Below are 24,163 nucleotides of genomic sequence, written 5' to 3'. Positions count from 1 at the left end.
GTTAATTAGAAAATGCAGCTGAGGTTAAGTCACCTTTTCTGAACAATGGCAGAATTTAGATTTGCTACTGGTGCAGATTCTCAGATTTCTTTATAGATCAGTATTTATATGGGAGAAGTCGTTAGTAAAGCTTCTTGAGAAGGTCTCTTTTCAGTTATTTTATTTTCCAAACAGGATAGCCACCAAACTTTGTCATGTGGAACAGAAACAAAGCTGTAGCATTGACTGGCTTCATTGTTTCCTAAAGCAGTGGCTTTTGAACATTTTGCCCTTCAGATCCCCTGGTTCTTCAGAAGATCAGACTGCATTGGGCAGGATCATTGAGATTAGGAGCTTTCAGAAAAGATAAAGTTTCTTCAAGACAAGGAGGTGGGCTGATGATGTCAGGATGGGCATTTCTGGTTTAAACTAGAAGCCAATCCAGAAGACCAGACAAGTTGATCACCTTCCATGAAATTTGAACCTTGATGTTGGTAAAACCAATATCACATGATTTCCATTCAACTCATAATGTCCAAGTGCCTCACCAGCACCTTGGATGGTTTGATAAAGGCTGCCTTTCCCTTACTAAGTCTGCCATGAGACTGCTCTCAACGTCCCTTCCACAAATTGAATTAGAATTCCTTAGCACAGCTGAGACCCACACAAATGATCTTTTAAACATGTGAAATGGCTGCCAAGATATCCCCTAAGTACTCCAAACCCAGAGTTGAAGCTTCCAGGAAAAACTTCAACCACTACAGTTTCAGACAAGAAATGTATATCTGCAATATATTTTCACCTTTGAATGCTTAATGAAGGTGATTGAAGCAGTGACTAGAAGTTTTAAAGGGAACCTGGATATGTATTTGAAAGGTTTGCATAGGCAGGAATGAGATGGAATAGATGGAACTGGCACAAAGGGCTGAAATGCCTCATTCTGTGGTACTTCAGTGAACCCATCACCAACAAGATTTTATTGGACACTTTTTTTTTCCTGATATCCTTACCCAAGGTGGGTGAAATGGAACTGATGAGCCACGAGTTAGTTGGAAGATGAAACAGGATAGAGGAACTGAATGTTCTTCTCCTGCTCCCATGTTTCAAGATTGTATAAGGATCTAAATTTAGAGGCAAGGTTGTCACTTACTAATCTTTTTGGCAATCTACTGGCGCAAAGATTAAGTTCTAATCTTGAATTTCCGTTTTGCTCCCAGTTTACTCTTGCCTCCTGTTTTCTGCCGTATAAGAGATACTCATAAATAGATTATGTCTTGAATTTCTAACTCCCTCAAAGAAAGGTTTGTAGTATCTGGTCACATCCTTGGGGAACTTTATAGCCAATGAAGTACAAGTGTTGTCACTGTTGTAATGTTGGGAATAGTAATTGTTGACCTGCACACACTAATTGCTCACAAACAGCCTCATGATGATGTCCAAGTAAACTCTTTCAGAGCTTTTGCTTGAGGGATAAATATCGGCAAGGACGTTGAGGGAGCACTCTGATGGTTTTGTTCAAATAGTGAATATGGGATTTCATGTACTTGCCTGAGAGGGTACACAAAGCCTTGGTTTAGCATCTGACCTGGACGATGATACTCCATAAGTCACAGCTTTCCTTCAGCAATATACTGGAGTCTTTGGTATGGAACCTGAATGCTTCTGATAGACTGGAAGTGTTGCCACTGAACTGTGTTCAAATGCAGTTCATTCCACCAGGTCCTGTGACAAATATAATTCAGGGACTCTCCAACTGAATATCAGTTTTGTTTCCCAACTGATGGGAAGAGTTCATTGGTGAGGCAGAAAGAGAAATAATGTTCTAGCTGCAGATGGAACTGATTGACTGTGGTCACAGTTAACTGGTGTATTGACTGTTTTATTCTCCCACGTGTGTCTTGGTGTCTAACTTCTGTATTTTTGCTGGCTATCGAGCTTTCTTGCTTTAAGCAGTTGTTGTGCCACACACTCTCTTGGCAGGTCAAATGCATGTGCATATTACTGTGAGGTTGTTTTTCTTTTATCATTGTTGTTAAATGTTAAATTGAAGTTATCCGTTAGTATTTACTTGATAACCAATATTACTGTAAACATCACCTGATCACTACTATGTTGCAGCTTGCTGTGCACAAATTGGATGGCTCAATTCCTATATTGCAGTAGTGATTGAACTGCAGAAAGGAAAAGATCTAACTGACTGTACATCACTTTACATTCACCCGTCATATAAGACTGCATTAAAAAGTCTCTTTTTCCCCTTTCCTCAACCTTGATGAAAAAGGTCCTTGATCGAATCTGTGGAAAGTAAGAATTTCTGTGTGTATATTATACAGAGAAAAGTGTGGTGTTGGTGTGCCCTTAAATGGAAAATCCCTCGATATCAAAACTTCAAGTTAAATGAAGACTAAAGAATGCCCATACTGTATACAGATGATCTTGGTTTGCAGACTCCTGGCTGCTCCACCCGTGGCGTGTAATCTATCTTTTTTTGTATTTATAGCAAACTACAGAGATAGAACCTGATCCTAGCTCACTTACTCAGTACTGCAGTTCATTACATCTTGTGCCGAGACACGGCAGTGACTTTAATTCTTCATCACTAAGGGGATTATCAAGATGCCAGCTAATTCATTCCTGGAGAGAGGTGAGAGGCCGCTCTCTGCAGCCCATACGGGAAATCCTAAAGCATTTGTGTTAGTTGCATATAAGCTCTATGTGGTGAGAAGCGCCCTTTTCAGCACACACGTAGAGCTATGTGTGTCTTGGTGTTGGGTTTCTTGGTGCATTGGGAATTCTACATAATTGAACTTTCACTTTATTCTTGTCTTCATTGTGGCATGGAAGTGTTTGCACAAAGAAGCATTAATGGTCCATTTCAGGGCAGTAACTGACAATCTGCCTGCAGTGAAATCAAATGTTCGCTTTTATGTGAATTAAAAACTGCACAGTAGGAGACCGTTAAATGAAGCCTAACAATACAGCCGGCTGGAGAGCTGAGAACAGGACACCTGGAAATACTCAAAGGCACAGACCATACAGAAGCCAAAGGCATTTTATACATGTTTATGTAACTGGGCAAGAGTGGAAAATGGAATTCATTCTGTTGGAGAGGAGGAATTTTGATAAATTAGTTTTGCATTTTCTGGTTCTGTGTAAGATTTCTCTATCCTAAACTCAAGCCATATTGAGAAAAAACCTTTGAAATAGAATGTAGAGGTAATGACACTCTGGATCACTACTGGAGATCCAGGTTAGTGTTGATAGCCTTTAAATGCAAATTTCAATTTATTGCACCATTGTGCATTTCAATAGATGACACACAAATAACCTGACCCTACAGCTTCCAAGTCCTTTCCTGTTCTGCTACATAGAATCCAGGTTTGTCTTAACACACACAGTTAATGATTCATCTAATAAATAGAGCAGTGCTATTCCCAGTAATGGACATATTTACCTGGAATCGTAATGAACAGAGCAGTGTTAGCATTATCAATCCCATAATCGTGCACTGTTTCTGCTTCAAATTCAATTCATTATCACACAACAAAGGAATGGAGAGAATTTCAAATAAATGGTTTTCTAAGACACAAGCTGATAGACAATGTATATTACTGAAAAATAGGCTGTTAACTATCTGTTTTAAATTGGTAGCTGTTTAAGAATGATTTACCTTGGTTTAAATAACGGTTGTGGAAAACATTCTTTCACTCTTCCTTATATGTTACAGTGGGAGCTCAGTCAATCTGAGCTCTGTAGGACAGGTTGGTCACAGATTTGAACTCCAATCTGTGCTGATTACAGCTGGGACAGTGGTGTGAGTTGCTACAGTGAGGCATAGCATTCCTAAGTCTGTCGAGAAAGCAGCTGAGGTCCCTGCCCTTGATCACCTGCTGATAATCTGCTGGAGAAGGGGGCCCATTGTTTAAGGACCGGCTTAGTCCATAGTCAACCAGCTGACAGTTAAGAGATCACATTGTAAATAATATCTTAGGCATGGAACCGGAATGTAGAGTGCCCAGTTGGTGTGGAGCTGCATTCTGGCCTGATTAATCTCTTCAGAGCAGAGGGTGAAAAAGTAGTGAGACAGAGAAAAAAATCGTACACCATTGCTGCTTACCCCATGGCCTTTAACTCTTGACCTCACAATCTACCTCGTCATGGCCCCTGCACCTTACTGTCTGCCTGCACTGCACTTTACTTTCTCTGTAACTGTAACACTATATTCTGCATTCTGTTATTGCTTTTCCCTTGTACTAACTCGATGTACTTATGTTTTGAAATGATTTGTATGGATGGCATACAAAACTAAGTTTTTCACTGTATCTCAGTACATGTGACTAACAAACCAATTCCAGTTCCAAGTTAAAAGGTGCTGGCTGATGCCAAGGAAGCAGAAGCTACAGTAAGCAGAGGGGAGGTACAGTGGCAGCACAGTGATGCAGCAGTAACTGCAGATTCAGGTGCTGCCTATGTGGAGTTTGCACGTTCATAGAATCAAAGAACAGTACAGCACAATACAGGCCCTTCGGCCCACAATGTTGTGCCGACCTTTAAAGCTCGCCTAAGACCATCTAACCCCTTCCTCCCACATATCCCTCTATTTTAAATTCCTCCATATGCTTATCTAGCAATTTCTTGAATTTGACCAATGTACCTGCCTCCACCACCATCCCAGGCAGCACATTCCATGCCCCAACCACAATCTGGGTAAAAAAAAACCTTCCTCTGATATCTCCCTTGAACTTTCCGCCTATTACTTTAAAGCCATGCCCTCTTGTATTGAGCATTGGTGCCCTGGGAAAGGGGCGCTGGCTGTCCACTCTATCTATTCCTCTTAATATTTGTACACCTCTATCATGTCTCCTCTCATCCTCCTTCTCTCCAAAGAGTAAAGCCCTAGCTCCCTTAGTCTCTCCTCATAATGCATACTCTCTAAACCAAATTCTCTAAAGCTAAACCTAATTGCCCAGGTTTCACTTTGGGTCCTCCAGTGTCCTCTCTCATCCTAAAGGTGTGCTGGTAGGCAACTGTAAATCACCCCTAGTGTAGGTTAATGGCAAAAAGAATCAGAGGGGTTGCTACCTTTTGAGAGAGGAAGGAAACATCCGCTCATGTCATCTTTGCTCAGTGTTCTGATTAAAACAACGTCAAAGCCTAGGAACAGGTGTCATTCTGACTCCTTAATGGGATTGATTGGTGGGAATGGACAGGTTAAAGGAGCAGAGAGAAACACAGTGAGGAGAGGAAATAGCCATTCCATGTAAACTTTCAAGTCTGTTTGGAAATTGACATAATCTTTCTTTAATTCTCTGCTAAGAATAAGAATCGGATTTCACTGACACCATAATGACTAGTATCAGGGTCATTACAATCCCCTGAATTGCCCCCGGGAGTAGAATTAACAGTTGAGCTGCATTCAGAATTTAGATAATCTGTATCGACCCATAAAACTGACTGTCAACTCACTGACTGGTATATTACACAACAATTTCCTTTTCCTCTCCCGTTATGAATAACTGGTGAAAGTGGTTTAGCTTCCTGCAGGGCCTTCAGAAGATGCCTTCCTAACCCCCTGCCTCAGGTCTTGGGAATACCAGAGATATTCTGCCATGAGCTGTCATTAAATTCACTTTGGAACACCTTTCCACCTTGAGCGAGTCAGCCCCCTCAGGATGCATCTCGCCAACTGAGCGCTGCCAGTGAGGGCAGCGTGTCGTGAACAGGAAGCAGCTGTGGAACCAATGATACCTAACAATTTATTGCGGTGCTTCCGTAATGTTCAGGCGCGGCTTGATTGTGGACAGCACACGGCAACAGATGGGAGCAGCTGTTCTCCATCATGCTCAATTATAGCTGCCTCTGCAGCGATTTCCAGCATAAATTAGACTACCTTATGGAGTGATTACTCCACAGAACAAGATCGTTTCAATCCTTTCTCAAAGTGCTGCTTTCAAAGTGAAATCTGAGCTGTATGGTTTCCCTGAAACTCCAGCAATGTTACATTCCTACTCTGAGCTGATTTACTTCCCTCGTAGCAACTCCACACACAGGACTATTAGAATTGTTCATTTCTCCTCTTTACCCCTTCTCCCACCCCACTCCCTCACCGCCCTGCTGTCTGTTGCTCAGTTATCAGTAACATGTGATGCGTGGTTTTCTGCTCTCAGGAATGCACAGACAATGATCCCAGCCATAATTCCAAAAGCCTCTGGATAAGGGAGCATGTTCTTTCAAGGCAGAGGGTGTCTGAAGGCAGAGGGTGTCAGAAGACAGGAACTTTGCAGGTGTGCTGGCTGGTTGCCCCTACCACTCCGAGTATAGGTTACGGTGCCCATCTCCTGCCTACCATCAGAAATATGTCTCTGAATGCAGGTGGGATTGGATGGAGCTGTCAGGTCTATGCATTTTCTCTCCTCATCCTGGTCAGAACAGTCCCTTGTCTGCTCTGCACTTAAATCAGACTGGATGATTCCCCTTCCAGTATTATGCTGGGGCTCTCCTGCTTACCAGTCTCACCCCCACTGTTTTGCAAGCCCATTAAAGGGAGTCATGGAGACAGAGTTTAGATCAGACAGTCCAAAGCTGGGACGTGTGACCCTCCCTCACCCCTTCACCCCCTTGGTTGGGGTAGGGCACAAAAAAATTACAGGGAATCAGTAAAGCTTTAATAATGTTGAGGTCATTTAGTTAGAAAGTTCATAAAAATTATAATTTGTATGTACTCAGCATGTTACTTGCTCCAGGAATTGTAGAGGGAACCCCAGCTATGTAAAAGGAGAGACCCACAACGTTGTCAGACATTTGTGGGTATTTTACCGAGTGTGGGGCTTTCATAGAGCCGAACAGCACAGGAACTGGCCCTTTTGGCCCATCGCATCTATGCCGGACTTCTTGCCCTCTGCACTACTCCCATTTGCCTGCATGGTCTGTATCCTTCTGTGCCTTGTCTATTTAAGTGCTTGTCTAACTGCCTCCTAAACGTAGTGATTGTATCTGATTCCACCACCTCCTCTGGCAACAAGTTCCAGATATCAACCACTCAGATCCCCTGTAAAAACTTCTTAACCTATGCCCTTTTGTTTCGATACCCCCACTGTGGGGAAAAGATCCTGACCACTTATCCTATATATGCCGCTTATAAATTTTACACACCTCTATCAGGTCACCCTTTAACCCCCTTCATTACAGGGAAAGCAAACCCAGCTTTTCCAATCTCTCCCCGTAACTAAAGTCCTCCAATCCAGGCAACATCCTGGTGAATCTCCAGTGCAACCTCACCTTTCCTATATTGTGGCAACTAGACCACAACACAATACTCCAAGTGCAATCTAACCAGTGTGTCCCAGCTTTTATGTTCTGTGCCCCGATTTATGAAGGCAAGCAGATCATACACCTTATTCACCACCCAATTTGCCTGTGTTGCCACTTTCAGGGAACTGTGGCCTTGAACTACAAGGTTCATCAATATTCCTGAGTACCCTACCATTTTCTGTATATATTCTATCCCTATTTGACTTCCCAAAATGCATCACAAACTACCTGTTCATTCAGAAAGGTTGGTAAGCACTACTTCAGAGGGAGAAATTCCTACATTAGAACAGTAACTGCACTTCAGTGAAACGTGTACTTCATTGACCATAAAGCTCTTGGGATTAACTAGTTTGCCCAGCCTTTCTCCATACCATTTTGCCACACTACAGTCAGGCTACAGTTAGGCTGCTTTGCCAGAAAAATTCTGCCATAAGAATTTCAGCCCCCACTGCCCACTAGCCCCCAACCTTGTTGGTTATGTGTCTCACGTGGCTTTCCTTTGCTTGGGAGTTTACTGTGTGACGTGATTAAGGGCCCTCAATTTGCAGAGGATCACTGCTTTAAGCTTGATGTGAGTGTATTGCTGTGGCCCAGAACATTAAAAAAACCTCCTTCCCCAAACAGTCATATCTTGATTAATTTTGAAAGCTTCATCTGGCTAGGTTGAACTAAACCAACTGCCCCGTTACAAGGTTATTCAGAAAAGAGTGGGTGCTTAGCTTATGGACTTGGGTTAACACTTTAGCAGTTCCATAAACAGTAGCTAAAGCTGTCATATATACCTCGCATTTTGACTAAGAGGATGTTATAATAGATTCTCATCTTGCCAATGCTTGCTACAAATGCCAATATATTTCAGAAATCCCTGAAGTTTTTTGTGTTTGCTTCTCTTGGCTTAACTTGGTCCTGGGCAGTGTGCACAGGCTCTTGGCATTTATGTCTGATTGCAGATTTTGGTATTGGTTTAACAGAAGTGAGTAACTCAAGACTGTACTTTGCAGGAATCTGAAAGCAGATTGTGGTCTTACGTGTATCCTAACAAATACTCCGAGCAGCAAAAGGCAGAAGAGGAAAGGTGGAAAGAAGCAGAGCGAGACCGGAAATTTAAAGATGAAAGCTCATCTCGAATAAGAAGCAAAGAGGTAGCAGTCAAAGAAGAAGGTAAAGACAGCATGTGCTTGGAGTCCCGTTCAGCCTCACTGGAAGAATGTCGATCTGTTGGAAAAGATCCCAGATCAGGACTTCACATTCCTGTGTCCTCCTCAATGGTTCAACACCCATCTTACATGCCATACGTTCATGGCTACCCTTATGGAAAGCCATACGAAGCTCCTCACCCGGGATTCCGAGGGGTGACACCAATGATGATGCAGAATTATCCAGGTAAGGTCATGGGCTCATTTGTCACATCAGGCATTTGGATGAACCACCAAGTCAGGAACAGATTATTAAAACCCGAGAATAATAGATCCTCGTGTCACCACTCACCCACATAGTAGTATCATTCCACAAACAGTCTGCTGGGTTGAGCAGCACCTGCGGGAGGAAAGGAATTGTTGATGTCTCGGGTCGAAACCCTGCATCATGACTAAGAGGGGAGACGGCCAGTATAAAGAGGAGAGCGAGTGGTGAGACGGGAGCTTGAGGTGATTGGTGGACTGAGGAGGGGTGAAAGATGACAACTTTGATAAAGTTTAAGTGAAAGGGGAACGAAAGCTATTTCATGAATAAGTGGTTTAACGAGATTGAGTGAGAAACTGATTCAGAAAGTAAGCATCTGCTACAGAAAGTATGTGCATTGTGTTTTGACTAGGCTGTTCTCTGTAGGCTTTAGATCAATCCAGGAACACGCCATCTACATGACAGGACCTAAATGCAGTCAGTTGTATTGTAAAAGACCAATGGAAACTCAGTTAAAATATTCAAACAATAAACCTTCCTTTCCTTTCCCAGGAGGGAAAGTATAATGGTTTGTGTGAGGAAAGGGTACTGCTGGTCACTCTGAACAGTGAAATTGTCCGGGTTGACTGTCAGGAGGTAGAACTTTAATGCCCTGCTCATTTTAGATCCAAACTGTGCTTTGTTTACAAGTAATTTGGGACAACATTTGTTCTTCAGGATCATACCTGTCCTCGGGATTCTCTTTCTCACCGTATGCAAACAAGGTTCCAGGACATGATGACAGCGATCGGGCTCACGGGAGTCCCGGTGTGGGCAGCAAGTCGAGCTCTGAATCAATGGCCCTAGATATCTTGCAGCAACATGCCAGTCAGTACAAGAGCAGGTCACCAACGGTAAGTAGGCAAGGCTGTTGCCACAGCTAACATCACCTTGGTCTCTGGACGATATCGTACCAGTAAGCACAGTCCCATCATTTAGTTCCATTTTCTTAACTGGATAAGTTGACACCCACCAAACCATTGACAGGAAAGAACTGTGTGCTCTTCTGTAGATGATTACTGCTGTTGACAAGTATAATGGTTGGTTCATCATAGAATCCTTTTCCATTAACTCTGTTGCTTGAGTGTAATCAATGACCTTTGATCATGCGATCTGATCAATGCCTTTGCTGCCGATTCCACCAAACATTCAACAAGCTCTGTCGTTGCTTTCATGGTGTTGTGGCTGACTCACAGCTTGATGTTCCCTCTGCTCCTTTCGGCTCTTGACGAATGGTTTCTTTATTTTTCATTGCCTAACCATTGTCTGTCATCTCTTACCCTTGAACACTCCAACATGAGTCCTTGTTCAACAGTTAATCTCAAGTACCACTCCTACAGCTCCTCCAATTCTAAAACTGCTTCAAAAAAGATTAATGCCCTCTGGTGCCTCATACTTCACCATTCAGCAATTCTCATTGTCTATGAAGCTCAAAGTTGTCTGACATTTCTCTGACAACTCTTCTAACATCTCTTTCATGCTTAGGACAAAATGCAAGAATGAGCTTGTCATCTGATTCCTTTCTTACCTCTAAACTTGTACCAACACCTCTGTCATCTCTCATACCTCCCTATTTCAAATAAAATTATCGGAAATTTTTTTCACCCTCACCCCCTCCCTGCTGCTGTGCTCACACCCACACAACACTCTCCCTCCACTCTCCATGATGACGTTTGAGTTATTGTTTGGCCTTTAGGCCATATCCCTTGGTGGTGTCAGTGGTGGTGGTGTCCTTACCCCTCTTTCACTCCTCCTGAAGCCCACACCCATGGGGAGCCTCAGGATCCGAGGGCACAGCCTCAGAATAAAGGGACCTCCCTTTAGAAGAGATGAGGAGGATCTCTTCAGCCAGAGGGTGGTGAATCTGTGGAATTCGTTGCCACAGAGTCATTGGGTGTATTTTAAGGCAGAGATTGATGGGTTCTTCATTGATAAGGGGGTTAAGGGTTACAGGGAGAAGGTGGCAAAATGGGGTTGAGAAAAAAATCAGCCATGATAGAATGGCAGAGCAGACTCAATAGGCTGAATGGCCTAATTCTGTTCCTATATCTTATTCAGTACCAACCAATAATTATTTCCTTGTATCTCACAAACTCCATTCAATTTTTATTTTGATCCTTCACCCATGTGTCGTGGTTAGAAAAAATTCTGTGTGTTCATCAGAGTCTGTTCACTGCGTTGGTATTATAATCTGGAAATGTAATTCTTTTTCCAATTTATTTACTGATGTGATGGTGGCATCTTGCTCCAAGCTCTGATAGGGAACCCATCTGTCTCCCAGCCTCTGTAATGCAGGCTTTTTGGTGAAAAGGTATTGTTGATTCGTGCTCAAATTATCAATCTCCAAAACGTTAGCAGTGATAAAGTGTAGGATGCGTAATCTGCCTGTGTAAAATCCACAGTTTTTTTTATCAGTCAGAGAAGTTGCTTTTCCCTGAAGATTTTTCAAATATCCAATGATTTTTTTAAAAAGCGCCAAGATCTCATCCTTGCTGTTACTCTCAACCTGTCATTAGTTCAGCCCTCATGCTGTGAGACTACAAGGTAGCGGATTGGAATTGAAATCATTATAGCAGGTCTAAGAAAGGTAAAGTGTTTGGCTAATGCTGGGAGCTGTGGGGAGGGAAGATTTGCGCCACAATGTGGGAGTGTGTCCCCATTATAACATGAGGAATACAAGACACAGCAGCAACCACTTCAGAAGCCACACCCCCCGCCTCAGCCCCCCAAGCTCCAGGACTGCATGGACTATTGCATACTTTTAACCCTTTGTGAGTGGTAATATTGCAGCCATACTAAATCATAAATTATATGAAATGATAAAATGTTCTACTATTTTATTTGGTTATCCTTCAATTAAACTCTCACACCTTTGAGTCTTGGAGAGATACAGCACAACAACAGACCCTGTGGCCCACTGTCCGCACCAACCATCAACTACATATTGAAACAAATCCCACATTACTCCCTTTTTCTTATTCTCCCCACGTTCTCATCAACTCCCCCCAGAATCTAGCACTCACCTGCACACCAGGGGCAATTTGATGTGGCCAATTAACCTCTTTGGGATGTGGGAGGAAACCAGAGGAAACCCAGAGGGAGAAAGTACAAGCTCCACACAGACAGCACCCGAGGTCGGGATTGAACCCAGGTCGCTGATGCTGTAAGACAGCAGCTCTACTATTTGCTGCCCATCTTGGGGATCTGAGGTTTGAACCCAGCTTTAACCAATCTAGAACAGTACCAAAGGCCATCATATTCAAAAATAATTTCCAGCGGAGGTATATGCACTGACTACGGTGTTTTTGAAGGACAACAATTCAGAATGCACTCATGAAATTTTAGAATGTCAGTATTTTTAAGCCACCATTTTGTTTTAGACATGTGCTGTACAGTTGAAAAATACAGCTGACTCCTCTGCCAGCTGTGATGATTCAAGAGGGAACCCATTTGCATTATGTCGACCCGCTCTATAGCTCCACAATACTATTATAATAAAAACAGATGTTGTAAATATTCAGCAGGTCAAGCAATATCTGCGAAGGGAGAAATATCAGTCATTTCAGGTTGATATTCTTCCATCAGAGATCATCATCCTGAAACATTAAATGCATTTTCCCCTCCTGACCTGCTGATTATTCCCAGCAATTGTTTTATTTCAGGATTGCAGCATCTGCAGTATTTTTATTTTGGGCAGTCCTCTATTAAAATGGTTCACTCAGCTGCCCCAATAAATTGCTTGCTCTCATGAAGCTGAGGTTAAAGTATGTTATTGTGACTTTAGCAATACCAGATCATACTACACCAGAGCTGGAGGGTCCTGATAGAGATGAGAATCATCTGAAAAATATGCTTCTAAATACAAATTAGAAGAGAGATTTGGGGCTGTGCAACTGTGAGGTGCACTGAACTCTCTGATCTGTTCGTCCATATTTGGTGATGGCTGCTGTGGAACCTTGCCTGGTGTGCACAGTCTGTTGGTAGTTGGTAAGATGCACACACTCACCTTGCAGAGAAGAAAATACATGACTTCAGTGCCTTACCCCGTCCTTGGGTCAACTCAGTGGCCTTCCCAACTAATTAATTGTGAAGTGTGCTCATTGTTTGCATCTTGGCAAGTGTGGTTGCTTGTTTGCAAACAGCAGGAATTCAAAAGCAACAGCTCAGGTGATTGATGGGTCAAGCCTGTTTATTCAGCAGGGTACAAAGCAAACCTCCTGCTCTACTTCAAATGGCTGTAAAAGATCTTTTGTGCCCACGTTGACAGGTAGTTCAACCTTCGTTCAAAAGGCAACACCTCTGATGGTACAGCACTCCCTTAATACAGCACTGGATTGTTTGGACTGGAGTTTAACCCTGGGCTACTCAACCTGAGGTATAAGTGCTGAATCTTGGCCAATTTGTGTGTGATAGTACCATTCCTCTTTCCAATATAGACGAGCGAGAAGCCGCCTCATGAAAGGGAACGAGGAGAACGAGACATCGATAAAGAAAGGCCCCGTTCTTCCCCATCCCAGCGACAGATTGCCTCGCATCACCATCTTGGAATGGGGTACCCATTGCTTCCAGGGCAATATGACCTCCCGTATGCAACAGGTAGGACCAAGGAGACACGTTGGCATTTAATGTGAAATCATTCGACCGGTTTCAGTAATTCTCAGACTTGCATACATGTGAGGTGTTGTACACAGAGCAGAAAGTTCATGGAGTGAGCGACTTTGCTGCACTTCCCACCTCACGTCAGCTGGGGGTTCGGTCCTGCTGCTGCACACGCCATGCATTACCTTGAGGTGAAGTTCCTGAAGTAAGCGTGGTGTAACAATGCCATTCTACGGCACAATTGTATTGCATATATTGTCATAGTTTGCTGTAATGCAATACATGGAAGAATTTCTCTCTGCGATTTTTGTACAATTCAAAATGAATGTGAAGTGCTTTGAAATTTTATTAAAGAAAGGCACAAGTTGCACGTTTGCAATAACTTGTTACCCTAGTCATTTCCACATTGAAGACAGCCCTAAATAAATAAAGTATTATAATCCGTGGCACAAGTAGGGTAGTGCCATCGTAATCCATTATCCACTGCCCACTTTCTGTGCCTGGACACCTGGGCAAAATGTGTGGCTTAGATGACGTTCATTTCAGGACCGAGGTGAAATGATGGGTGTTAAACATCTGCTAAAGTCAAAGTCAAGTTTATTGTCATGTGCACAAGTACGTGTATGCACAGGTGCAATGAAAAACTTACCTGCAGCAGCAGCATCACAGGCACATAGCAACACATAAACAGCATTCACAAGAAAAAACAAAAATTAAACATAATTTTTTACAAGACAGAACACAATTGGAACAAAAAAAGTCCATTTTAGTGCAAAGTGATCAAAGTGGTCATAGAGTTGCTAAACTGTAGTATCGGTTGGTTCAAGAACCGAATGGTTGAAGGGAAGTAGCTGTTCCTGAACCTGGGGGTGTGGGATTTCAGGCTTCTGTACCTTCTGCCCCATGGTAGCTGCGAGAAGATGGCATGGCCTGGATGATGAAGATCTTTGATGATGGATGTTGCCGCCTTGAGGCAGTGCCTCCTGTGGATACTGCTGATGGTGGGGAGGGATGTGCCCGTGATGTATTGGGCTGAGTCCACTACCCTCTGCAGTTTATGTTCCTGTGCATTCATATTGCCATACCAGAGCATGATGCAACCAGTCAGGATACTTTCAACAGTATACATCTGTAGAAGTTTGTTAGAGTGCTCGGTGACAAGCTGAACCTTCTAAGAAAGTAAAGACACTGACACGCCTTCCTTGTGATTGCATCTACGTGCTGGGCCCAGGACAGGCCATCTGATATGTTAACGCCCAGGAATTTAAAGCTGCTGACTCTCTCCACCACCACTGCATTTAAACTTAAATGTGTGTAGACAATGTACTGGGACATTATGTCACTGGGTGAGTTGTGTAACATATTTCACTAGATCCTTCCTGACACCTGGTCCTTGTGCATGAGGTCTTCAGAGAGAAGTTAATCGAGGTGAATGTCTTGTTTCGTCAGACCTGGATTTTTTTCCTTTCACTAGCTACTGGGTGGGAGTGGGATGGTGGGGCTAGTGGTTAGTAGTCAAGAGTGCATGGGTTAGGCGAGGAAATGCTCCTGCCAGCCATACTGTTGTGTTATCCTCTCTCCTAATCCCATGACTCTCCACTTTGCAGGCCTCTCCTCCCCAGCCATTGTTGCAAGCCAACAGGCTGCAGCACAAGCCTCGGTGTCCACCCTGTTCCCACCAACCAGAAGGTGAGAATGGTAAGGGAAATCTTGTACTCTTCTTTCTCTTTGTATGTTTACTGAATGCATGTGGGAAAACATACAGGATGGTGAATAAGCTTAGCTGCTGAAGAAACCAATCGCTGAGTGGGAATATGACCTAATGGAAGTATTTGAACGTATCAGAAAAAGTGTTGGGTGGTTGGAATTTGGGTGGCACAGTGGCATGGGTAGTAGTGCTACTGCCACACAGTGCCAGAGATCTGGGATCAATCCTGACCTTTGCTGCTGTCTGTATGGAGTTTGCATGTTCTCCCTGTGACTGCATGGGTTTCCTCCAGGTGCTCTAGTTTCCTCCGACATCCTAAAGATGTGCAGGCTGGTAGGTTAATTGGCAGCTGTGAATTGTGTGTGGGTGAGGGGTAAAATCTGGGGGAAGTTGATGAGAATGTGGGGAGAATATATGGAATCAATGTAGTAGTAGTGTAAATGAGCGGTTGATGGTACGTGTGGACTCAGTGGGCTGAATGGCCTGTTTCTGTGCTATATTTCTCTAGGACTATAAATGTTAAGTTGCTGAGAAGTGGCAGGAAGGAAATATGGGAGGAGTGGTAGCACTATTGACGAAGTTAGCTATTGTAGCTCTGGAGAGAGTAAATGTCCTTGAGGGGAGAGAGGTTGGTTAGAATTCAGAGAGCTTTTATGCCACTTGGGATATTCTAAAGACCACCAATCGGATAAGGAGATGGTACTTTCAGTTCAGATATGTTCCACTGAGATGTGTAAGAACTGCAGAGTGACGAAATTGGGGAATTTCATTTACCCCAATGTTCAGTGGGATTATGTTGAGATAGTTTTAGTATTACGGTAAAGAAGGGGAGGAATTTTTGCAATGTGTTCAGGTGATCTTCCTGCATCAGTGTGGTTAAAGGCAAAGAGTAAAGAAGCATTGCTGTATCTGGTTCTGGGAATGAGTCGGGAGAGTACTGGGGCAACAGAAAATTTGTATTAATAATTTTAGGTTAGTAATGGAGAAGGCTAAAGAGCAGCCTAGAGTAGAATTTTGGTCTTAAAGGAGGGCTGACTTCAATGGAATGAGAGCAGATTAGGTCTGAATGAAGTGGAACCAAGTAAAGATTGGCAGGTCAGATTGTGCCAGTAACTTTGAGGAGTTGTAGGTACAGACTGGGTGGGAAGGAAAGAGAGATGAGGCAATTCTGTACAGGGCTGAGGAGATGGAGAATATGATGAACCAAGAAGAAAAGGGGAGAATGAAGTATTTTGGAGGAATAATTCAAGTGAGACAGAGATCGGAGAGGTGAAAGCAAATATAAGAAAGGCGAACAGAATATGAGAAGGAAATCGGTCAATATTTTTTGGGGATGTAAATAATGAGCTAAAGTCAAAGACGGAGTCAAAGACTTGTCTGTAGTATAATTATTACTTTCATTGGTTTTTTACCAAGGGAGAGGATGCTGCCAAATTCTCAGAAGTGGAGGTGGTGCAGTGACGCATGGAATAGAAACTGATGTGGAGCTATCATAGAGCTATGCTGAAAACAAATCTTGCCTAGTTTAGTTAGGAATGGTGCAGGAGGTTGCAGGTGGAATTGTTGTGACCCTCCAATCCTCCCTTGACACAAGGGAGGTGCCAGAAGTGTGACAGTCATGGTTAAGAATAGGTGTAAGGACATGCCCAGTAACTATAGTCCAACCTGGGTTGTGGGGAAGTTTCTGAAGACCTTACAGTTGAGGAAAAGATTAATAGGCATGTGGGGAAGATTGCGTTAATAAAGGAAAGCAAGTTTGTTAAAGATAAGTTGTCTTTGAATTTTTTTGATGAAGTAGCTGGAAGGTTGATGAAGGGATGTTGTGTATGGATATTTAGAAGATGTTTGACACAGAAGGCTGAATAACAAAATTGAGATCCGTGGATGGAGCAATGTTGGCAGCAAGGATGAGAGATTGAAGATGAGAAGAAAATCGGAAAGGAGTGGACGGATGTGGTGGGCTGAAGGACCTTTTTCTGTGTTGTATGACTCTTAAGTAGACCACTCGGCCCCTCGAGCTTTTCATTGTTACCATTGGCTGAAGGACAGAACACTCCTGTAGTTAACACTCCTTTCTCAGACAGGATGGTGGTAGCCACTGAAGTTTCTCAAGGCCTTGGCTGGGACCACTGGTTTCTAATGCACATTAATGACTGTGTAGGCTAACATTTCAAGATTTGCAGATAACACCAAACTGAAATATAGTAAACAGTGAGGATAGTAAAAGGCTTAAGAAGACAGAAATAGATTTTCAGTAGGGCAAGCAAACAACAGATGGAATTTAATACCAAGAGATGCGAAGTGATACATTTTGGCAGAAAGGAGGAGGCGAGGCAGTATTTACTAAGTGGCACAGTTCTAAAGAGTGTGTGGGAGCGGAGGGAGCTGAGTGTATCTGTGCACAAACTGAAGGTGGCAAAGTCTGTTGAAGGAGCAGGAGTAAGTGGGCTTGGGCTACGTAACTGGAGCTGGAGAGTATAAAAGCAGGGAGGTTATGTTGGACATATATTAGAAAAAAACCCTAACTGGTTGACAGCTGGAGAAGTGTGTCTGGTTTTTGGTCACCGTGCTAAAGAAGTGAAGGTCCGAGAGAGGTTGCAAGAGAGTGGTTCTGCGGGCAAGGGATTTCGGCTGCATTAGATTGGAGAAACTGTTTATGGTGGAGCAAAGGTTGAGAGAGTGTTTGATAGAGGTGTTTCTCTGGATTACAACCTTAGTGGTGTTGTATCAATGAACCCAAGTGCAATGTCCTCTGGAGACCAACACCTCTTGGCAGGGTTACTTGGACAGTCAAAGGGAAGGTACCAGATAGATAGCATTCCAAGTCTCAATAACTCAACAGCAATGGAGGTGGATGAAGCGGGCTCACTTCTCAACAGCTGCAACAGCAGAAGGGGCTGTAACAGAGGATGATTCTCTGGTTACCACAGTGTACCCTTGCTCCCAGAGTTGGATTCATCTTCCACCAAGGCCCATGGGGATGTCGGCGTGCAGTGGTTTTGCTGTGCTGAAAGAACTCGCAGTCAGGCTCTTTCCAAATGGCCAATTCCCCTCCTCCACACCACAACAGACATATTGACAATGGGGATGGGTGGCATGATCATTGGGAGTGTCCAGTCACAAGTTCACACGTGAGGTCTTCATATGATGGTCATCTTGCTCTAGGGAGTGAGACAGACGTGGAACAGCTGCACGTGTGTCTGAGATCTCTCCTGAAAATGTCCTCTACTCCATGTGGGGAAGTGATGAGGGAAGGTGTCTAGACACGGGCTGCCTCACATCCCCAGCTGGGTACCCGTCTGGATCTGCCAGATCACTCCCAAACAACAGCCTGAAACACATCACCTTCACATCCTGGAACATTGGACTCTTAGGGATAATCCGAGCAGCAGCTGACCCGAGGGAGGGATGTCAATAGGTGCATGAGAACAGGGCACAACATCGATAATGCTGCTGTCAGTAAGGTGAGGTGTGCTGGTGACAACTGACTGAAAAGACAGGGGCCACTCCAACTGGGGAGGAAAATCTTCACGTGAGGAGCACGCTCATGGCGTTGGTTTTGCCATCAAGAACTCTCCACAGCAAGAAGTTATCAACTGGGTTAATGAACTTTCATGACTCTTGCACTCAAGTCGACCAATCAACTGCATACAACGGTGCCGGTTCATTTGGTGCGACTCTTGATTCAATGGAAGAACAAAAAGAATAATTGTAAGCCAGTATCGATGAAGTTCTCATTTCCGTCCCTGAGGAAGACAAAAATCATTCTTTTTGGAGACTACAGTGCAAGAGTCGGTAAGGACACAGACCTCTGGACCGGCACTATGGGCAAAGAGGGGGTGAGAGAGGCCAACACCCTCCCTCCCTCCTCACCAGAAGTGCTGAATGTAACCCTGTGATTTCCAACACAATTTTTAAGGAATGTGACAAAGACACAGACAAGTTGTGTATAGACTTGGGTTCAAACACACCAGCACTTGCAAGTCTACATCGTCATGAGGAGTTGGGATCTGAAAGACCTTTGCCTCACCAGAGGTCTGAGGGGTGCCAGTGACTGCTGCACTGATTATCAGCTCTGACCATCTATCATGTTCTTCCAATGGGGTCCCAATACAGTGCATAAAAATCAAAAGACTTCAGAGGTGATATAACACCCGACTGCTGCAGAGTCCCTGGAAGTGCAAAGAAACACAGCAGAGTGCAGCCAAGGAATGCTCCCTCCAGCTGACCGATAACGAAGACGGCAACGCTCAGGACCAGCGCAAGGCCCTGAGAGCTGCAGCTGGGCTTCATCCCCAAACAACAGGGTAGGGTTGCCAGACACGAAAAGCAGATCAAGAACTTGCTCAGAACAAAAGAGGAAACCTACTGCGGTCGGGAAGACAACCGTGAACATACCAGGCCCACCAACAAGTCAAGGCACAAACGTGAAAGGAGATTTTGGGAAGTCACAAACAACAGGTAGAGTGAATAGGTGAGGGGACAGCCAAGGTATGCAGAGCCTCTTCGATGTTGTTGCTAAGGCCACCTATTATCCATGCTCTCATGGACAACCCGCTTGTGAACCCAGGGTGATGCCAGCCTCCTCGAGGACAAGGTCCATCAAAGCCCAATGAGAGGAGCACTTCCAGACGGCACAAATCCATCCCACAAGCCCAACAAAAATAATCTACCCACCCACTGCTCACTCCCTACTTACCCCACCATATCTGCTGGTGGGTTTAGTTGTGCCACCAAAGAGTTTAAAACAAGGCTGTGGTCTGGTGTTCCAGCAGAGATCCTTGACCCTGGAGGACAGCCTTTGACCAGCAGACTCCACTGCCTCAGTTATGATCTGGATCCATGAAGAAATTCCTACTGATTGGAGAAATGCTAAACTGTCAGTGTTTGAAGAAGGGAGACAGTGGGAGCCATTGTGGCTTCTCTCTCCTCCACTGCCGGGAAATCCTTTGAGTTCTTGTGAACAGACTCCTTCCCCTTTCTGAAGAAGTCCTACCTCCGTCACCGTGTGGGTTCAGACCCTCAGGGAAACTACCAACATGTTCTTCACCGCCAGACATATCCTAGGGAAATGTTTAGAACAACATTGGGTGCTGTTTGCGGTTTCCACTGATCACTTTGAGACCTTTGCTTGTTACCACCAATGTGGCAGTTGGTGCTTGCATTTGATTGCCAAAAGTTTGTCAACATCACACAGCTCCGACATAATCACATCAGCCCACAGTCCTTGTGGCATTGTATCAGAGATGGACCCCTCTGGCCATCAATACAGGAATCAAGCAAAGCTGCATCGTCGCCACAACCTTGGTCTTCCACTTCTCTACAGCCTCCCCATTCCACCTCGGACACCACCTCCTCTACTGGGTACCGAATGGATGGGAAAGTTATCAGTCAGGCATGTTTGTGAGTTACTGCCTTCAATAAAAGGAAATTGTTTAGTAACTTGAGTGTGCTGATGACTGTGCCATTGTAAGACACAGGAACACGTCAGGATCTTCGTAAATTTCCTCCAGATGCAGGCACTGGGACTGGGCTTCAGTACTGTGAGAGGCATCACATCACCCTGTCCCTGACAGTCCCCACCTTCACCCTCCATGTGTCACCTGGTCCCTGACACCCTCACCGTGTGTCACCCAGTCCCTGGCAACCCCACCCTCACCGTGTGTCACCCAGTCCCTGATGCCCCCACCCTCACCATGTGTCACCCAGTCCCGGACACCCCCACCCTCCCCCTCACAGTGTGTCACCCAGTCCCTGACACACCCACCCTCACAGTGTGTCACCCAGTCCCTGACGCGCCCACTCTCATTGTGTGTCACCCAGTCCCTGACATCCTCACCCCCACCCTCACCGTGTGTCACCCTGTCCCGGACGCCCCCACCCTCACCATGTGTCAACCCAGTCCCGGACACCCCCACCCTCCCCCTCACAGTGTGTCACCCAGATCCCTGACACACCCACCCTCACAGTGTGGTCACCCAGTCCCTGACGCGCCCACTCTCATTGTGTGTCACCCAGTCCTGACATCCTCACCCCCACCCTCACCGTGTGTCACCCAGTCCCGGACACCCCCGCCCTCACCACATGTCAGAGTTGATGCTCGAACATTAGAAAACATGGATCTCTTCACTTTCTGGGTAGTTTTTCCCCTGAGACACCAATATTGACCAAGAGATACAGCGCAGGATCCAGTGTGTCTTCGGTGGCCCAACCTCACTGTGTACAATGGAAGCACACGGCAAATCATGCCGTATACGTGGGGAGAGAAACAGAGGCATGTCTAAGGCTGGTGAGTTTACTTCAGAATGTACAGTGCTGTGGTCATACCAACCCTTCACTTTAGCTGTGATACCTGAAATTGCAGCAAAATCATTGAAAGACTTTGGAACAGGATCTTCAGTTGTTCCATTGGATCATCAGAATCAAAGAAGAACTACCGTCGATGCTCACAACATCACTGCTGGGTCCGTGGTTATTCAGTGCCTCCCCAACGGGTTCTCCGTTCTGTGTTCATTCAAGGTCAAAAAACTCACAGGGGTGAGAGGGAAGTAATAAAGGTGCTATGGAAGCATCCCTGCAGAAGTTTGGAATAGCAATGAGAGTGGGAAGTTCAAGAATGGAGAACCACTCTCGTGGCCATGTCTGTCTGACGGATCGTCCCTCTTCAAAGAACTTCACCTCTTCTAAGTTACCCAACCATGAGGAATGAGAAAGCAAAGGGAAAAGAAACATGGCCGAGGCTGATAGGTCACTGTGGTGCCCACATGCAACCCTTTTTCTGGAAGAGGACAATATGGAAGAGAAGCTCCTCATTCCCTGAGAGTTTTGCTGACTGACAAGGTGGTGATGGGTTTAGATAGGATTGGTAGAGAGAAGCTGCTCCCCTTAGGGATCAGATGCACAGACTTAAGGTGACAGGCAAAAGACTCAAAGGGGATTAGAGGAAAATTTCTGGGTTCTAACTCGGTACTCGTATTGTAGTGGGGTCACAGTCAGTCCAGGGCTTTTCACAAGAGAGTTGTATTGGCACCTGGGTACGAAACAGTTTGCGGAGCTGTAATAGGAATGGCTCTTGCCCTGCAAGGGGTGAGCAAAGATGCAATGGGCCAAATGGTTTCCTCCTACACTATAACAATTCTACAGTCCCATAAATTTGGTGTCTGTTATCATGACGTATTGTTGAATTTACTTCATCTCCAGGAGTAATACAGAGAGTTGGAAAATGGGAATCAATTTAAATTACTTTGTGCCTGTTTTATTTTAAACTTCCTCACAAAAGGAGATCTCATTTCACATCACGTGCGAGGGTGTGGTGTCAGTGATGAATAGTTACACCTACCCTTGTTATAGTGCAGGAATGAGGTGTGAATTTGTGCTGTGCCACTCAGAGCCTGTAAAGTGCTCAGGGATGCATGAGGGACTATTTCTGTCATGTGGTTGCTGTTGTAATGAAAGCAGCGTAGGTGCTAATTTGCACAGAACAAAATCCCAGAAAGAGTGATAATGGCCAAATCGACTGTTTTACAGAGAGTTGAAGGATTAATGTTGACCATGATATCACTGAGAATGGCCCTAATCAAACAATGCCATGGAAGTGTACATCTCAACTCCATGATTGCCCATCCTAATTTCCCCAGAACTATTCCATACTTTCCATCATTCCTTACAACACAAGAGGAAGTTCTTCAGCTCATCAAGTCCCTGCCATCTCGCAGAACCATGCCATTCCCCCACCAATTTTCCCTGTAACTATTCTCCCCATATTGCCATCAACTCCTCCCAGCTTCTACCAATACCCACATTAGGGGCAATCTACGGCAGCTAATTAACCTATCAACCCACACATCTTTAGCATGTGGGAGGAAACCAGAGCACAGGGTGGTGAAGAAGGCATTTGGCACAGTGGCCTTCATCAGTCAGGGCACAGGGTAGAGGATTTGGGATGCTATGTTGCAGTTGTACAAGATGTTGGTGGGGGCTGCACCTGGAGAACTGTGTCCAGTTTTGGTCACCCTGTTATAGGAAAGACGTCATTTAAACTGGAAAGAGTGCAGAGAAGATTTACGAGGATGTTGCCAGGACTGGAGGGCCTGAGTTATAGGGAGAGGTTGGGTAGGATCGGACTTTATTCCTTGGAGCATAGGAGACTGAGGGGTGACCTTATAGAGGTGTATAAAATCTTGAGGGGCAGAGATAAAGTGGATGGTCACAATCTTTTCCCCAGGGAAGGGGAACTTAAAAACTAAAGGGCATAGGTTTAAGGTGAGAGGGGAGAGATTTAAAAGGGACCTGAGGGGAAACTTCTTCATGCAGAGGGTGGTGAGTATATGGAACAAGCTGCCAGAGGATGTGGTTGAGGCAGGTACAATAACAACATTCAAAAGACACTTGGACAGGTTCATGGATAGGGGAAGGGTTTAGAGGGATATGGGCCAAACATGGGCACATGGACTAGCTCAGGTGGGTACCATGGTTGGCATGGATGAGTTGGGCTGAAGGGCGGGTATCCATGCTGTATGACACCTGGTGGAAGTCCATGTGATTACAGAAAGAACATGCAACCTTCACACAGACAGCAGCGGAGGTCAGGATCAAACCTGGGTCTCTGGTGCTGTGAGGCAGCGACTCTGCTATCAGTGTCACTATGCTGCCCATTGTAAGATGCACTGTAAATGGATACACCCCAAAGGCACATTATTTCTTTAAACTAAAAGCTGCAGAGATGGCTGGTTTCTTACACTGTGCGTTTTCTGTTGCAGGGTGTAAGAGGGTGTGATCACTTTGTTCAAAGTCATGTGACTGGATCACGTGAGGACGCTCAGCATTTTTTTAGACATCAGTTCAATGGTGTTCCTGGTTCCTGCCATGAAGTCAGGCAGACTATTGTAATGTTTCTCCTGCGGACTCAGACGTTTGTATTGGAGACCTGATGCCTATTACGTACGTGTCTCAGAGGCAATGAGCAGGAACAGCCTGCCTTTCTCGCAGTGTAAATATCTTGTAGAATATGTCCCACCCCTAAATGAAAAAAGTTTCCAATATTGACTGTACATTGCTATTGTTGAGCTCACTGCATTATAAGGACTGAAGGGCACTGTAAAACTGGTCCCTACATGGTAATTCTGA

The 24,163-nt window shown here is 44.7% G+C and overlaps 1 protein-coding gene across 1 annotated transcript in view; it reads left to right on the top strand.

Annotated features, from left to right (window-relative positions):
- The window catches only part of LOC127585219 (zinc finger protein 609-like), a 160,374-nt gene extending 136,440 nt beyond the window's left edge, over positions 1-23,934 (top strand). Inside the window, 5 exon segments of the mRNA XM_052042489.1 lie at positions 8,292-8,673; positions 9,409-9,584; positions 13,167-13,326; positions 14,937-15,018; positions 23,797-23,934. Of these exon segments, the coding sequence (XP_051898449.1) occupies positions 8,292-8,673; positions 9,409-9,584; positions 13,167-13,326; positions 14,937-15,018; positions 23,797-23,803 (807 nt within the window). The 3' untranslated portion in view covers positions 23,804-23,934.
- The last annotated feature ends 229 nt before the right edge of the window (positions 23,935-24,163 follow it).

Source organism: Pristis pectinata, chromosome 32 (genome assembly GCF_009764475.1).
Source record: "Pristis pectinata isolate sPriPec2 chromosome 32, sPriPec2.1.pri, whole genome shotgun sequence".
Classification (NCBI taxonomy): Eukaryota; Metazoa; Chordata; class Chondrichthyes; order Rhinopristiformes; family Pristidae; genus Pristis; species Pristis pectinata.
This window is presented reverse-complemented; position numbering and strand designations above follow the sequence as displayed.